The sequence below is a fragment of the Littorina saxatilis genome, linkage group LG4, assembly GCF_037325665.1.
Source record: "Littorina saxatilis isolate snail1 linkage group LG4, US_GU_Lsax_2.0, whole genome shotgun sequence".
Classification (NCBI taxonomy): Eukaryota; Metazoa; Mollusca; class Gastropoda; order Littorinimorpha; family Littorinidae; genus Littorina; species Littorina saxatilis.
Window position 1 is genome coordinate 10872744 of NC_090248.1, and position 18379 is coordinate 10891122.

At 44.9% G+C, this 18379-nt stretch overlaps 1 protein-coding gene across 1 annotated transcript in view; it reads right to left on the minus strand.

Annotated features, from left to right (window-relative positions):
* Positions 1 to 24: 24 nt before the first annotated feature.
* Positions 25 to 18379, minus strand: part of LOC138964261 (uncharacterized) — a 25841-nt gene continuing 7486 nt past the window's right edge. The window contains exon 2 of the mRNA XM_070336166.1: positions 25 to 1589. Coding sequence (XP_070192267.1) covers positions 25 to 1476 — 1452 coding nt within the window. The 5' untranslated portion in view covers positions 1477 to 1589. The remainder of the gene's footprint in view (positions 1590 to 18379) is intronic.

The following is an 18379-nucleotide window of genomic DNA, read 5'->3' on the forward strand; positions in this document are numbered from 1 at the left end:
TTCTTTCGTAGAGCCCGCGAGCCGTCAGACTCGTCTGAGGACGTGATGCTCAGATCCTGCAACTTCTCCCCGAGCAACTGCTGCTCCGGGGTCTTCACTTCGCGAACGACAAAAAAGATCCCGCAGTTTTTGTTCCAGACACGGTTCTGGACCTTTGACAGGCTCCTTCGCTGGCTTGACCACACAGATGTCGTGGAGTTTTTGGTTGAGACTTTTCGCGTTGGACGCAGAACCGCTGCGACTTCTAGCCCTATCGTGGTTCTTCACGTGGGTCTGCAAAGTCGCGACCGGGGGGATGGAGGTGGAGGAGGAGGAATCAATGAGATTGCGCATGCACGGGGCTATGGTGGTGGCCTGCATGGAAGTACTCACCTTGAGGATGTGTTGGGTTATTTCTGGATTAGTCACGGCAAAGCACGCGGGGTTAGTAGCGGCGGTGGCCGGGGAGGAGTCCAGCTCGACCGCCGTAGTCAGCAGAATACTGGAGATGGAGCGTTCACTTGCTTTTTTGGCCACCCTGCCTTCAGGCCACACCCGGCTGTGTGAGCGCAGCGTGAAGCTACTGCTGGCCCGGGACCGACTGGAGTCTCGCCCCCCGTCCCGCGAGGTTCTCGCCGTGCTTCCTCCGTCGTCCTCCGCCCACCAGTCCATGTCCTCGTTCTTGTCGTTGCCGTGGCCGTCGTGGTCCTGGATCTTAGTCTGCGCCTGGAACTGCGGGCCCAGGCGGATGGTGGTGAGCGTGTTGGGTCGCGTGACATGCGGCGAGGTCTCGTCCGGGATGGACAGGATGTCGGAGTCGAAGTCGTCCTCGCCCTCATCGCTGGTCACCTCCGCTGAAGAATCGCCGCCGCTGGCGCTGCCCACGTGCTGGTTGAGTTGGCGGGACCGGGCTGTGCGGCCCCGCTGCGAGTTGCCAGCCCGAGACTTTTTGAAGTGGGCGCTCTTTGGGCGAGGAGGTCTCTGCGCGCGGAGTCGCTTGTCCTCGGGCTCTCCGTCGAACGCGTCCTCGTCCTCCTCGTGAATGGCGTGCTCCAGGAGGTTGGGCGCGGAGTTGGGGTTGTGCCTCAAGGACGAGGTTCTGCTACGGGAGTGCGCGTTGCGGCTCTTGCGGGACGTGTGGCTGGGCGACATCGTGTCCGGGTGCTCGGCCACATCGGCCAGCTTGGTGGTGCTGGCGGTGGTGGTGGTGGCTCCGGCCCTGGGGGTGGAGGTCATCAGGAAGTCCGTGCCGCACCCCACCTCACTCCCCGCCACCATCATCTCCTCCTCGCTGTCCAGCTCGCCCGCCACGTGACGTGACGTGGCAGTATGGCGGTAGGACGACCGGCTCTTTTTGTTGCCGTCGCCGATGGAGATTCCAGAATCGCAGGAATCCGAGTGCACCCCGCCTCCGCTTTTGTTCAGCGACTGTTTGCCGCCCACTTCTGTGACCCCGACACTGGAGGCGCCCGTGCACCCGCTGAACCCTGACCCCATTCTGTCACGTGATGTGCTGACGTAGGTTTTACAAATAGCGTCTCGTGGAGAATAGAGAGTGTCTTTACTCTACGATGATCAGGAAAGCTCAGGATTCATTGTGGTGCCTGGTACTGAAACATACCAAAAATTGCTATTAAATCGTTTAGAAGAAGAAGAAAAGAAGGCAAGAAAAACGAGAGTGCATGTACACTTGCTCGGCACTCTCGGAAATAGAAGAGAAAAGACACCAAACAAGTAGCGTTACAAATGTATATCCGCGCCATCGATTTAAAGGCATACTAACGCACTCCCGTGTTTACAAAGTGTAGTTTGCCCACAATCGATGTCAAACGCACCATAAGACCATATAATGACGATACGTCACCATGCGCGGACCATAATACATGCATTACAGCTTGTTCTAGCCTCTGAAAAAGTGAGGATGTCAACAAAGCCGCGGTGTTCTCTCCCTTGCATCAACGTTACATGTGTTGCCAAATCTATAAATAGGACGATCAAGATCAAAATGAAAATTCAAATATCTCAACATTTAAGGGGTCCTAGACCACAATATTTTGCAGGGAACTTAATTTAGTCTGTCTCCAGCTGTTGGTAAAGCAATTAGCGTGTATAGTCATCGAGTACATATGGCTTTAAGCTCAACTGACCTAAATATGTATTTTTCTGTTCAACCAGCATTTCGCAAACAATTGCGTGTTGTTATTTTATTTCAATTTAACAGTTCCTCACGTGTAACGCCTAAAAGGTTTTCAGATCAGAATACACACACACACACACACACACACACACTCACACACACACACACACACACACACACACACACACACACACACACACACACACACACACACACACACTATCGTACAGTGAACACCGATAAAACAAAACCATCATTCAGAGAGCACTAAGCAGCAGATCCTCAATCAGTCAATAAAGCACCGTAAGCCCGTGACGTGTTTACATATATAATATATATATACGACACAAAGGACCGTCGTCGCACGCTGTCACTAATCTAAAAAAAAAATCTTAAAACCCGTCAGTTCTAGCAAAAGACTTCCTCTTGACAGCCCAGTACCATAGACAGCACGTGAAAACGGGCCCAATGCTTTGCAAGCAAACATGACTATCGATTGTGACTCGCACGACTGAATGGAATCGCCCATCACAAACAAAGATGGACAACAAACGATGTGGAAACATCCACAGTGCAGGAAGCTGTCGGGTAACAAGATATATATGCCAAGACGATCGATCAGGAGTTTTGAAATTAAAATTACTGACACTGGTGAAAAGTAGATTGTTAGTGCGTGTGAAAGCTTTCTCGGTGTATGTGTGTCTCTGGGAAGTCTTTTTGTCTGGGTGACTGTGTGTGTGTGTGTGTGTGTGTGTGTGTGTGTGTGTGTGTGTGTGTGTGTGTGTGTGTGTGTGTGTGTGTGTGTGCATGGTGTGTGTGTGTGCGTGTGTGTGTGTGAGTCTCTCTCTCTCTTTCTCTCTCTCTTTCTATCTCTCTCTCTCTCTCTCTCTCTCTCTTTCTCTCTCTCTCTTCGCTTGGTTTGCCACATAGTAGTTAACTGCTATTTACACCTTTAAACACTAAATACAGTGAAGCAAATTTTAATTCCTTGAATTATTTTCTCTCTCTCTCTGAATAAATCGTTTCTCGTTTATCGTGCTAGCATGCTAAATATTATTTTGTACGTCTGTGTTGCGGTCAGACTATCCTAAAATGCTTACGAGACAGAAAAAAAATGAGCCAACCTTTTAGCACTTGTCAAGGTGCGATGCCAAGTCCTTGTCTCCAGCGGTCTAACACAAGCAACACCTACAGTGGACTAAAACACTTCCTTCGCCGAATATCAGTTTTGACACCAATGCGTCCACACTACTGCAGTCCGGTACTCAATGGCCGATCCCTATTTCGCTCTTAAAGTGACCCTAACAGCAAATTGTTTTATTCAGGAAACTGTTTACAGTTCAGAAAAACTCACTCTGTCGGGTTTGTTTGTGTTGGAGAGTGAATACCCTTGCTTTTTCAGTGACAAATAAATGTGCACGTGCTCCTGTCCACGTGTTTCAAACACACCCCTCGCTGGTGATAGGCCTTCCACGTGTTTCAAACACACCCCTCGCTGGTGATTAGCCTTCCACGTGTTTCAAACACACCCCTCGCTGGTGATAGGCCTTCCACGTGTTTCAAACACACCCCTCGCTGGTGATTGGCCTTCCACGTGTTTCAAACACACCCCTCGCTGGTGATTGGCCTTCCGTGTTTTTCCCCGTAAAAGCAAGGGTATTCACTCTTTCACGCACAGATGCACATGCACAAATATTTTGAGCGTGATTCACATGTCTGAGTCAAACCATTAATGTTCCGAACAATGAGTGGGTACATAAAGCTATTACTGTTCAACATATGTATTATAATTTATGTCGCTACTCTTTTCTGTTCAAGAAAATCAGTGCAATAGACGAATTCTGACAATAACTCTGTCGGGTTTGTATGGGTTGTGAAAGAGTGAACATTCTTGCTTTAACGGGGACAAACATTGGAGGTGCCAATCACTAGCGAGGGGTGTGTCGGAAACACGTGGACAGCAGCACGTGTGAATGTATTTGTCCCTGAAATAGCAAGGGTATTCCCTCTTTCACAACCCATACAAACCCGACAGTTATTTCCGAACATTGTCTATTGCTGGTCACTATCGTCTAACTGGAGCTGGAGCGTTTCGTACGCTACCAAACAGTTCCCAGTCAAATCTTCTTGTTGACCAAAGGCCCGAGTTCTAGGAAGACTGGGCACTTTGGCAAGACCGTTTAGCCTTAGCAGCTCGATCGAGTATATTCTTCATTATCTCCACAGGTCATATTCGTCTGTGTTCGTGAATTCGCAGAACGGTTTCGCTATCGTGACTTTTTTTTCATTTTCAAAACTTCTCAACTCATTGCTGGGAAATTCGGATCGCTTCTTCCCAAAGAAAAGCTGGCACCAAGAAGAGTCGCGCCGCCCGCTAGGATTTTGCCTGTTTGAGTGTAATCAGCCACCTGCGCTTAGCCAGTTGTTCGCTATCAGCGTGGGTTCGATCCCCACGTTCGGCGAGAGATTTATTTCTCGGAGTCAACTTTGTGCAGACTCTCTTCGGTGTCCGAACACCCCCGTGTGCACACATGCGCACGAAAAAGATCCCAAGTTCACAGCGAAAGTCTCAGGGCTTGGAAAACATGAAGACACGCATGCATCATCTCTCGTCTCTGATTATCATGATCGTATTTCGATACTTTGACGAGACAAACCCAATGCTGGTGTGTCGAAGAAGACAGCCACAGCTGGCTTGTTCGAATCAAAGTATCACACCATATCTTCAGCGTATTACCAATACCTGTCCCAATATAGACCAGTTGGTCTAAGAGGACGTTAAACCCTAATAGTCAGTCACCTGCGCTTAAACAGAATGACCGAGGCCAGGTCTCTTATGTGCTACAGCGGCGAAACAGGGGTCGAGTATGAATTGATATACCGTCTGTGTGTGCACATCAAGTTGACACGTGTCCGAAAGTAAAGATATAACGTTTTGCTACAACACCCAAAACAAACCTTTGCCTTTTACTCTTTACACATAATGGCACAGCACTGTATGGTCTGCTTGTGTACTTATTCTGCAAATGTATGGATAACGAGGGATTAAGGGTTTGCTTTCAGTCTGCGTAAGATCTTACCACAAGGGCAAACTTTTTGACGAGCAAACTTCTGAAAGCTCTCGGAAAAATTCGAGATTGTTTTTTTGTTTGTTATTTATAAGAAAACAGTTCTCAGTGTCTTTGTGTATATTGCCGTCTTTAATGCTGCTATTAAAGAAAACCAACAAAAAAGAACATTGTATGTATTTGAATAAAATAAAAACCAAAACACAGTCAAAGAGCAAGAAAATACATCTTAAACCTCCGGTGAAACAGACTCTTTATACAATGAATGCATTTGTATACACAAACAACCAAACATCGTCAAAGAGCAAGAAAATACATCTTAAACCTCCGGTGAAACAGACTCTTTATACAATGAATGCATTTGTATACACAAACAACCAAACATCGTCAAAGAGCAAGAAAATACTTCTTAAACCTCCGTTGAATCTGCCTCTTTATGCAAAGCTGGCCTTTCTCCGTGTTGTGAGTAGGAACGTTAGAGCCTTGAGTCCACTGGGCACTAACATTATGACAATCTTATCATGCAGGTAACAGGGGGTGAAAAGGTGGACGCAGCCAATAAAACACCGCCACCGCCATGTTCTGATAATAATTCACAGGTGCACACCAAAAGACCGTAAAACTGGAAGGTATTCTGTGAGTGCCCGTAAAATGCAGGTAGAGTGTACAGGTACCAACATGTTTCGATTTTTTTTCACATGAAAGACAGTCTTTTAACAGTTCCTCAAAGACAAGAAAGGAGTGCTTTATTGGTGTTCAGTATTCAGTCAGTTGTCAAAAACAAGCCAAAATTATGTTCCTTTCTTGGCTTTGTATTCTTGATTCCAAAGGAAGTGATCGATATAATGGTTGACTGATTTTGTCGTTGGCTTGTCGTAAAATCAGTCAACGTCAGTTTATTTGTTGTAAAGCAAAGTATTTGACAAGCAATGAAAAAATTCCAGATTTCTGACAAGAAAAACAAATTGTGTGTGTCTTTTTGTATGTTATCGTCTCTTGTTCTTATGTCGCCGTGTTTGAGCTTTAAACCCGGGCGGTGCAAAATGAAATGCTTTAAGGATTAACGCCCCTTACGAATTTATTTTACAAAGGTACTTACATACCTCCAATACATTATTTCCTGGTTGTAAAAGTGTATGCTAATAAGACAGAAATGAAAGAGAGAGAGAGCGCGCGAGAGAGAGAGAGAGAGAGAGAGAGAGAGAGAGAGAGAGAGAGAGAGAGAGAGAGAGAGAGAGAGAGAGAGAGAGAGAGTGGGGTAGACAGAGATACATAGAGAGAGAGAATGAGAGAGAGAACTTGAGAGAGACAGACATACAGATATAGAGAGGGGGAGACAGAATGAGAGAGACAGAATGAGAGAGCGAGAGAGGGGGGGAGAGAGAGAGAGAGAGAGGGGGAGAGAGAGAGAGAGAGAGAGAGAGAGAGAGAGAGAGAGAGAGAGAGAGAGAGAGAGAGAGTTGCACCGAGGCATGTTAATGTAATAAATGATGACCGTATATGGAAGCTAACCCTGCACAAACTGCTGAAACAGAGGCCCTCCACACCCTTCTCCCAGTCCTCAAGTGCCCTCACCTGCCCAATCGCCTTGCGTGACCTCAGTCAGGCTCTCACTAATTGCCCCACCTCACCTCACCCCACCCAATAGCCACTCACACCCACTCACCCACGTCCACCCTCGCCCCCCTTGACCCTTGCCAAGGTCAGCAAATAACAGGGCCCTGTACGTGTTTGCAAAAAGTGGACATGCACACACAGTGACAGATCCCGGGGGCGAGGAATACCAGGCTGATGGCCCGTCATTTAGCACGCTGCCCCTCTCCGATAACCGTCTGTGACCCGAGATCCGCCAGCTTGATTGCTGTACTATTATGTGTTGTAGGTCCCACCGTTTAAGAACAACGGCCACTGTAAGCGATCGGTAACGGTGTGATGGTCGCGGGGGGAGAGGGGGGGGTACAGACAAAACAACTAGATATACACACAAACTAATTGAGGAGGCGCGGGGGGTACAGACAAAACAACTAGCTGGGGAGATACACACGAAATAATTAAGGCAGGGCAGGCACAACACAGACCTTTCATGTTTAACTTTTTATTTATTTATTTTATTATGAAGTCTTATATCGCGCGCGTATCTCCAGACTCGGACTCAAGGCGCAGGGATCTATTTATGCCGTGTGAAATGGAATTTTTTACACAATACATCACGCATTCACATCGACCAGCATATCGCAGCCATTATGGCGCATAGGCCTATCCTACTTTTCACGGCCCATTTCCAAGTCACACGGGTATTTTGGTGGACATTTTTTTTTTTATCTATGCCTAAACAATTTTGCCAGGAAAGACCCTTTTGTCAATCGTGGGATCTTTAACGTGCACACCCCAATGTAGTGTACACGAAGGGATCTTGGTTTTTCGTCTCATCCGAAAGACTAGCACTTGAACCCACCACCTAGGTTAGGAAAGGGGGGAGAAAATTGCTAACGCCCTGACCCAGGGTCGAACTCGCAACCTCTCGCTTCCGAGCGCAAGTGCGTTACCACTCGGCCCCCCAGTCCACATTGTCCACCGTTTGAGAACAACGACCACTGAGAGCGCAGTATAAGGCCAAGGTCCTCCCTCCAGCGTTCAATGGTGCGGGCGTTCAAGGACAGCCGCGGTTTCCTGATCCCTTGGTCTCTAAATTGACTATACCACCTGCTATGATGACCATAACCATCAGAGGGACATCCGGCAGTTTCAAAACACCGACGACGAAGTGTTGGACTGGATTAGGGGTAACCGGACCTTTCTTTCTCGAATACCCGGCCGGCCATCAGCGGAATCGATAACAACAAAGCCTGCAGATCGAGGGATATCAATGCGAAAAAAGGCTGGACATTATTTATTGCCCATTTTCCTTTGAATGCAACTTAGGATGGTCAATAATCAGTTGCCTGATTTTTTGTTAGCGTAAATTGTATGTTGATGGGATACCGTTGAACTGGAGTGGAGTGAGGAGTAATACACAAACAAGTTGGGGAATGCTCTACGGCGAAGTGACCGCAGAACAACAGATAGACACACACACACACACACACACACACACACACACACACACACACACACACACAGGCAAACACACAAACACACAGGCAAAGACACACACACACACACACACACACACACAAACTCAGAAAAAACACGCACAAACAAATTAATGACACACAGGCAAAGACGCACACACACATACACACACACACGCACTCACACACACAACCAACCCCCCGACAACTGACCAGCCAGGCAACCACAATGAAGTACTCTTATTCAACAAGACTCGTACTTAAATCATCTAGCTACCGTGTTATGCTTCAGTGCATAATTTATTTCTTGTTTTCTGTGCTCAGGAATCAGGATCCGTGCCAACACATTAATATTCGCCCTTGCACGTGAGTTCAAATTAATGCTGCCTTTCCCTTAATTCCATCCGCCTGACCTTACTGCAACTTTTCCAAGGCACTGCAATATTGCCCCACCCGAACATGCGTCAAAAGGATTGTTTTCAGACGAAAAACAAACCGTGCACAGACCGCATGCACTCTGTCAATGCACCTGATGATTCTCTCTCGTCAAACTCTCCAGTCGAGTGGAATCTACCCGCGACTCTTCCCCCAGCAGATGAAAGGGGGTAAAGGCGGCGACCGAAAAGGCAGTGCGCCCTAACCCTCGCCAACTTAACTAAACGCGCCTTATACAATGCATACAGATTTTGCGCGCCTGGATAGACACAAGCTCTGGCCCGATAAGCGGATAATAGATGACCACCGGTCAGCCTGCGGTCGTTCGCCCCTGGCTTTTGGACATAAATCCTCAGGGCGTGAACTTAACCACTGTTGCGATTGAGGTACTCAGGATCGATCCCAGAGGCCCTCGAATACAACTTTTGGACTAATGTCTACCAAGCATCAAACGCGTTAACAGCGTAACACACGCCTTTTTTTCTTCTTCATATACATGCTTTATGATCTCAACACGTGTCAACATGTGAACACCAAACATGTCAACATATGAGCATCTACGCAACATGAGTACCTGAAATGGACCCCACAGACCCTCGATTTCAACATTTTGACAAATGTCTACACTTGGCATCAAAGTATCAAACGCATTAACAACAAAACACACGTACTTTAAAAAAAAACTTTAAAAAAAACCACCTTCTCATCACCAAACATGACAACATGTGAACTTCTCAGCAACTTGAGTACTCGATACAGGCTCCAGAGGCCTTCGATGACAACTTTTTGAAAAATGTCTACTGAGCATCAAAACAGCATCTACTATACATGAATACCACCGTAATTTTTGGTATCCCAGAATAGGTCGCAGAGACCTTCTGATCTAACCCAGCTCTAACAAATGTCTACGCAGCATTAAAAGTGCTGACACAAACATCGACTCAGTTACTTTCACTCCAAGTATTTAAATGCATCAACAACGTCAGAGAGTGCATGCAACATTCCTTTAACGTCTACAGAGTATTTCACGCATTAACAAGGTCAAATAATGACCACAAAGCTCGTGTTAAAGCCGACGAAGCATTGCACGGCCGGGCGTCAACACCTGATATAACATCTGATGCATCGGATGACCTTGCACTTGCTCGCAAGGATCTGGTTTATTAATACTAATCCCGCGTTCTGTCCTCCGAGTCAATTTAATCTGTTGAATAACGGCTTGGTGCTAATGAAGCCATCATAAAGACCTTCAAGGTGCTGATGCAAGGTCATGTTGTTTTCACGGACAGAAACAAATCTCTCCCTGAACAATTATTGTGACCTTCCTGCTTTGATTAATTATTTTTTTAAAGGCGAAGGTGGGCGGGGAAGCTCTCAGTTCTGTGGAAGGATAAGTTTGTTTCCATCCCGCCCCTGCACACTAAACTCTGAAGTGAACCGGTCTGTCTGATATATATATATATATGTGGACATATCACAATTATGTCTTTCTTTGAATATGCTTTTGCTTTCATGGTTAACAACAACCAAATATCAATACAGCTATGTACCACCACCCCCCCTCCCAATACAAAACAGTAGAAACGTGGTCTAAGCTGTATTTTTACAGCAGACTTAAACAGTCTGCTTCATTCACAGGCACGTAGACTCTCAAAGGTTGCAGACAATTATCAGAGAAAAACACACAGTAAATTCAAGCGCCTGCGACTGAATAGGGTCCACACAAGCAAGTAAAAGCCTTCAATCCTTTTTTGAATGTTGTTTTTCTAGTTGTACGCTTACTGCACACTCAAGTATGTTATTGTAATGCAAGCTACACTCAGACGGGTCTGCTGCATTAATTCCGGCAATCTCCATCGGCGGCACAGGAATCTAATCACTGCACGGTCACTTTGCGCATAACGTTGCATGCAGATAATAGGACTGCATGGTGGCATGATGGTACGAACTATAAGCTAAGAGCTTTCCCTGCGGTCCGTAAAAGTCAAAACACGAAGCACACAGAGCTAATTAAAGAAGCAATATATAGATGTGTGTGATTGATTACACACCCCACATGCACAATGATGTGCTTGGCAACTTAAAAAAAAAAAAAAATAGAAGAACTGAAGATCAAGCAGAAGTACCAGAGGCCGAACAAGGACAACTGTTTAGCACTGAAAGTCAGCATCAAATATGATTTCGGTTGTTTTTTGTGTTTTGTTTTGGTGGTTGTTGGCGGCATAATTAAATGCATTAGTCCGAAGAAAAAAAAAAGAGAGAGAGAAAGAGAGAGAGAGAGAGAGAGAGAGAGAGAGAGAGAGAGAAACAAACAATGGGAGAGAGAGAGAGTTAGTGAGAGAGAGAGAGAGAGAGAGAGAGGGAAAGAGACAGACAGACAGACAGACAGACAGAGACAGACAGAGAGACAGACAGACAGAGACAGACAGACAGAGACCGACCGACAGACAGACAGACAGACATTTTGGGAGAAAGAGAGGAAGAGGGAGGTGAATGAACAGAGAAAACAATGCAGGAGGTGGTAATAAGTGGGGAGTGAAGGTAAATGCTGAGACCTACGTACACCAAGGTCCCCATTCTGCACTCAAGAAACCATGCCAAATATTAGTTCAGTGCCATGCCCGGCATCTCATTCGGATCTGAGTGGGTGAATAACTAGAAACGTGTCGTCATGTTGTAAAGAAGCAAACGGGAAGGTTAAATAACACTTGCAAAATAAAACAGCACATATTACTTGGAACGTCCATATTTCCCGACACAGAAATTCTGTATGTCTTCAGATTGGTACGAATTGATTACAGGCCTGCAAGTGGCGAGTAGAAACATGCAACTGGCGAGTAGAAATGTTCCTATACTCGCCAAATGCGAGTCAAGTTGCTGAAACAAATTGTTGGTTTGGCTATAGTAAAGTTTGCTCTCTGGTTAGTACATTTTCAGAACCACTAGCCAAAGGCGAGTACGCCATTTGTTTGACTTTCAGGGCTGGATTACATCATTTTGTCTGGAAACGCATATATATGTGTATCTCCCTCTAGTTTACGTCTTGAAATTCATTGCACTAAAGAGCCCAACAAAGAAATCTTAATCTGACTACTTCACAACCAATAAATGCCATTCAATATTCTCATACATACCTGAAAAATGTTTTGTGTCTATTTAAAATAAAGTCCACCGAAATCTTAGCCACGCTAATTTAGTATCCGATTTCACTACCAAGGCTGAGTTAAAATTAAAGAGTGCAGGCACGAGTAACTTCTCCTAACAGGCACATCCAACATCCATTTTTCTCTAAAACATCTTGATCAAGACACGCATGAACCTTCATAAACCTTCTTCTCCCCCATGACGAAACTTGACAACTTGTGGAAAAAACGTCTTTAAATGTAAAAAATGCCAAATGAATTTGTCCACTGTGTAAATGGGAAAAGAATGAATCAGAATTCAAAAAGTTTCATCATCAAAAATTATGCTTTGTTTCACAATACAGAAATAACTACCTATATTTAATCACCTGGCAAAGCTCTAAAGTCCCAGGATGAAACAAAACGTCACGCTCATAGGAAAAATACCTATCTCAGTGTTAGGCATTTCTGTAGTGAAACTACAGGGGAAGCTACTGGAAGGGTAACTATCAGGTGTTAGAGAGTACAAACTCTCAGACCAACGGAAACCAATTGCCACGGTAACGTAAGCAAAACTGCCGATCTCGTTTCTTGAGTTAGGCACGTTTTCTTTATGATACCAGAAGACTTGTTTTGATAATGTGACGGTATGCAAAAGCTCTTTGTGGGTTGTTATGCAGTTTTGCTGATTGAAAATGTTGCTGTCAGCTCTTTATCTCACGTTCATCCCGTGGTAACAGCTCGAGATAGGCAATTTGCAACTTATAACTAAAATGTGATAGGCCGATTGTTCAGAAACCAAAGAAAGTTTTATGCGTTTTTCTCAAAACATCAAAAAATGACATAGGCAATTATCTTATGAGCGTGACGAAAATCAAAATGTGTATTAAAAATCAACGCACACACGCACGCACGCACGCACGCACGCGCACGCTTTCTCTGCAGCAACACCAGCTGGCGACAAATGAAATTCAGCCTTACCTTTTAGCCTACCTTCAATGTTCATCCTACATGACAATCTCAGGACCAAAAGCGCCCGCGACGAAAACCGAACACCCCCTTGGTTTAAACAATGTTTTATTAAATCAAACATGGTACAACAATACAACGATAAACAATAGGGACACGAACTCAAGCGAACGCTTATATTACGCGCCCTACGTAGTTACAAATTAACAAAAATATGATGTCGGACAAACATTACTTATAAACTATGGAACTATCTAGGTAAACAGCATAGTTGAAGCAAACCAAAAAGAACAAGAGAAAGCTAGCAGGAGGAAGAGGGGGAGGGTGGAGGTGGGACGAAAGAATGGTAGGTACATATGAAAGATGAAGGTGGTTAGCGCATACAAAAAGAATATACATAGTACATTGTAAACTGTAATCCAGTGGCAAATAAGCAGTAGTTCGCTGAATATATAATTGAAAAATGTATATAGAATACATGGCATGGATATGCGTACTGAGTCAAATTAACAAAAACGACCAGATTTACAGACAAACGATTGGACACTTTCAAAAATAAGCTTGTTGGTGCGAAGAGAAAGGTTTTCGCTACCATTTAACAATATTTCAACATGTCTGTAATGTACAGGTAGTGCATTTATTGTAGATAGGCGAGCGTCTACGTACAGAGGGCAATGTATCAAGTAATGGTCAGCTGTTTCGTGCAGGTAGCCGCAAGCGCACTGCGGATTTTCCTGTAAGTGGCGTTTGCACAGGTCAGAGTTCAAGTTACTCATGTTTAGGCGCATTCTGCAGTGATGAATCTCTTCCAATCGTTTACCACAGTAGTAATAGGCAGGTACGTTATAATCAGGAATAGTTAGATAGTGTTTGAATTCGCTGATTGAGTTAGTTGTTTTGATGTTGTCTGGCAAGTTGTTCCAAAGGACAGTGGTAGATGGTATAAAAGATCGACGGTATAATTCAGTTTTGCAAGTGGGAACTCTTCTTTCTGATGGTCTTCTTCGGTGATAGGGGTTAACATCAGAAGTTAAAGGTGGCAAAAGTTGTGCTAAGTAATGAGGACATTTGCCAAATACCATCTTGTAATATAAAATTAGTTTGTGTCTGCTCCGTCTTTCTTTTAGGTTACAAAATCCGCTTTCTTTATACAGCTTTTCGTGGCTGGTGCCGCGTACACCACCGATTATAGTCCGAATGGCTTCCAAATGTAATTTTTCCAGTGCAGTTGACCAGTACTCGGTGCAGTTGTCCCATAGGATGTCTGCATAGTCAAAATGTGGAAGAACAAAGGATTTGTACATAGTTTCCAGACTTTTACGATTTAATCTGTATTTGTAATATCTTAAGCAATTAATTAAGAGGGTGACCTTTTTTACGATGCTTCTCACTTGGAAGTCCCATTTACAATTATTCTGCAAAATTACGCCAAGATGTTTATGTTGGTTCACGTTTTCCAAAACAATATTATTAAAAATGATTGGTTCGGTTGGTATATTATCACGTTTTATGTCTAACAATTCCGTTTTTGCTTCGAACACCCCCTTCACACCAAGCAAGCCAGAAATATCCAACTTGCCATTTCAGCTATCAACGGCATAAGTTTCTCTTACAACGCGCGTGTTTTGACAAGTATCTCAATTTATGCAGAAAGTTGTGGTATCGACAGAGACCCCCTTTCAGCGCTAAGGAACAAACAGTCGCAGGTTCGTGTGAGCACCATAATTATATACACTGACTCGAGTCTGCAGTTCATTTTCCAGCTCCCTTGACAACGACGAGATTAACGGTCACAGCAATTTGTCACCTTCACAAACTGGAGCTTTGTTCACATTGTACTATGTGCGATCACGTTTTTGAAACTTTAAGCTGATTTTTTTTCAATTCAATTTTTTTTTAATATCCTCTTCCCCTGCCCCTCCCCAAACTAATTATCCCTCTCGCGCCCTGCCATGTTCCCTCCCATATCTTCTAGTTCCGTTTTCTTTCCAACCTTCCAACAGCCTGCTTTTGCCTTCAAGCCAATCAAACACTGTCAGTATTTCAACGAGGCGCCAATTATAGAGAAAAGTTTTGTCATTGTCCAGTCTAGTGTTTGTAGTTCATGTTGCCGATCGCTTTATGTTTTGTGTGTAATGCCATTATCTGTTCTAAGTTAAATGTTGAGATGCACATGTCCAGTCACCGGGAGATCCTAGAAACAGACGGGAGCCGGGGAGCCTGCAGGTGTTGTTACGTCATATGGTGACCTGTCTGTCGCTGTATTCCTCGGCTAGCTGCATGTAGCAGTAGTTTTCAAGTAGGTGTGAATTCCTTTGAATTTGATACGGAGAAGCGTGTCAGCTGCGGTTGGAAGGTCGTAACCCCTTTTCTTCTTGTTTTTAACCAATGGAATGGCTTATTATCTTAGAATGTTGTGTTGCGAGGCTAATAGCTACTAGGATTTTGATTGGATGTTTGTGACTCTAGCTAAAGTTTGATTGTGAGAGAGAACTGAGAGAACAGTGAGAACTCTGAAAGACGCGAGAGAGAGTGGACGTATTTTGTTGTGTGCTCCACTAGTCATCTTGACACTGCTTCTGCCATGCGTTGCTCAGAATCACAATAGCCCGCTCAGATAAAAGTCGCTCTGGATTGGTCTATGCAACGGGCTCACAACGAGGCAAATCGCTTCACGATGGCGACGAAGAAAGCACGATTGCTGCGAGATATGAAAAAAGTTGTACTTCTTAAACTAGTAGACGATTCGGTCAGTGAAATCGTCAGAGAGAACGTGGTTATGATGGGAAATTTAGCTGGGGTAGTCCCTGAACCTTGAAAAGCGGTGGATCCCTCGGGTCACGTCGAAAACCACGCCGAGAAGATCGAAACGCGCTACACGGCATCGCAGTGTAAACACCGCTGCCATCTTGGATAACGCGGCGGGCGGTGGGCGAGCATAATTATACCAAAGCCGCTCACCGAGTGCTTCGCGAGCGCTTTACTGCACTGCCCCAAGAAACGGCTTTTTGTCATTCGCACTGCGAGCGACCCGTGGCGAACCGCTCTGGGCAACTCGTCTCAGGTATCGTTAAAATAAAGTCACGTTACTATATACAACCCCTGACTTGGCGTTTCCTATGTGAATGCTTCCTGCCTGAGCACCCCCTACTTCTTCTTCACTACCACCACCCCATCACATAAAGAAATTCACATTAATACAAAACCTCCAGCCCACACATAATTTCAATGTATTGTTTACAGGATTTCAACAGAGCGACCTTGTTTTTTGTGTGCTACGTGCGATAGCACTATGCTCAGCTTTTCAACCCGAAGTAACTCAGTACTTATTTCAAACTTTGATTGTTAAGCGAAATAAAAGACGTCTATAGTTACACAGCAAACATATCAACCCATTATGTCCACCTGCGTGTTGGATTTCCGATGCCTTGACTTACATCAGGAGTCAATTAGGATATTTTAATGTATTTGAGATTGGAATAGCAAAATGTACCAGCAGTATCACGAAATGTTGCATCGGTCAGCAGCACCCTCTGCTGCCGTAAGTAATGTAATGTTACCAGTAAATCTCCTCCCCCCCCTCCCCCTCCCCCTTATCCTATAGACCTTTTCGGTATCTGAGCAGCTCTCGCGAGACACGCTCTTTGTTATGCTTTGAACATCGCGAGAACTTCGAACTTTGGCTTGTGCAGCTCGCACGAGATCGCTGTACCGCATGCTTTGCTATGCTCTGAAGTTTGCGAGAGATCACGAGAGCTTGGAATACCGATAGGGTCTATTTCAACCAGATGAAGGATTTTGTAAAGAAGCGTTCGGCACAGTCTGTGTCAGCAGTTTTATTTAATTTTTGGGGTGTGAAATCTTCCCATGGATGCAGCAAACAATTATTTACAACACGCACGCACGCTCGCACGTACGCACGCACACACTGACGCACACACACACCTACGGACTGTATATTCTTTTACTCTTCGCACACACTATTGTGCTGGAAATACACAGGGAAATCAAATATACAAATCCAATCGCTTTTGTTACAGAAAAGGAATAAACTTGTTAATACTTTGAAGAATTAAAAGCTTATGATGCATTGCATACATAGCACAACTATACAAAGAGCAAGGACAATACTCACACGGTTTGTTCAATGAAGGGCAAGGGTAAAACACGTCATCAGGCCTCAGAGGACAGACAGAATGTATCAACAACCCGCAACAGTTTGGCTTGAACAACCTATCACAGTTTGTACATAATACCACTCTGCGATTTCCCCATTTCCTAACTTCGCTCATGCCCTTCGCCGCTTTAAGGTGAGTGTCCCTCCTTTGAAATACAATGGCTCCCCTTTAAACACCGCTAAACATTACATTAACACTTACCAAAGCGGAGAACTGACCACAAGGGGTCATATTTGGGACACTCAGGGACTCATATTTCGCGGACACTTGCGGACTAAAAGGCCGAAACAATGCGCTCGTAATGCGCCGAATGGCCGCCCATAGTTTCGCTTCCATCTGGCAATGACGTCGCGCACAATTACCGCGGTCTATGGCTGGCAGGGAGTGACAAAAGAATGCCTGGCTTTTAGGCTGACCAGTTGACCATTCCTTCGGGGTGTCGGCAAACTGCGAGGGCGTGCGGATACGGGAAGGTCAGTAAGGTATGGACTTTTCACAGCCCTCGGCCACTGACGGAACTGGACTGGGGCGGGGATGTAGCTCAGTTGGTAGCGCGCTGGATTTGTATTCAGTTGGCCGCTGTCAGCGTGAGTTCGATCCCAGGTTCGGCGGAAATTTATTTCACAGAGTCAACTTTGTGTGCAGACTCTCTTCGGTGTCCGAACCTCCCCCCGTGTACACTACATTGGGTGTGCACGTTAAAGATCCCACGATTGACAAAAGGGTCTTTCCTGGCAAAATTGCTTAGGCACAGTTAATAATTGTCTACCTATACCCGTGTGACTTGGAATAATAGGCCGTGAAAGGTAAATATGCGCCGAAATGGCTGCAATCTACTGGCCGTATAAAATTTCATCTCACACGGCATCACTGCAGAGCGCCTAGAACTGTACCCACGGAATATGCGCGATATAAGACTCATTGATTGATTGACTTAGGAACGCTGCACGGTCGCGGCTCAAGAAGGCAAAAGGCGAAAGTGTATGACGGCTTACTAGTGCCAAAACCTGGGGTTACCCATTATCACGTGATAATTACTAATTAACGCTGTCAGTTACTGTTTTCACCTGTTAGTTACTCATTTTCACGGGAAAATTACTAATTTTCAGTTTTGGCACTAGTAATCCGTCAGGAAGTGAGCCAAAACTAAAAATTAGTAATTAACAGGTGAAAGTTAGTAATTTAGTAATAAACACGTGAAAATGGTAATTACAATTATGAGGTTTTGGCACTAGTAAGCCGTCATAAAAGTGTGCTCTACTACTAACATTTGCTTGCGGAACTGGTCGCTCTATGGCTAACATTAGCGATACTAAAAATATCATGTAACATTGTGGACAAATCCGGCCGAAAGCTTAGCTTTGTTCCTACTTTGAAGACAAAATATCCAGTTTGCTCCAAAGGAAGATTATATCACGAA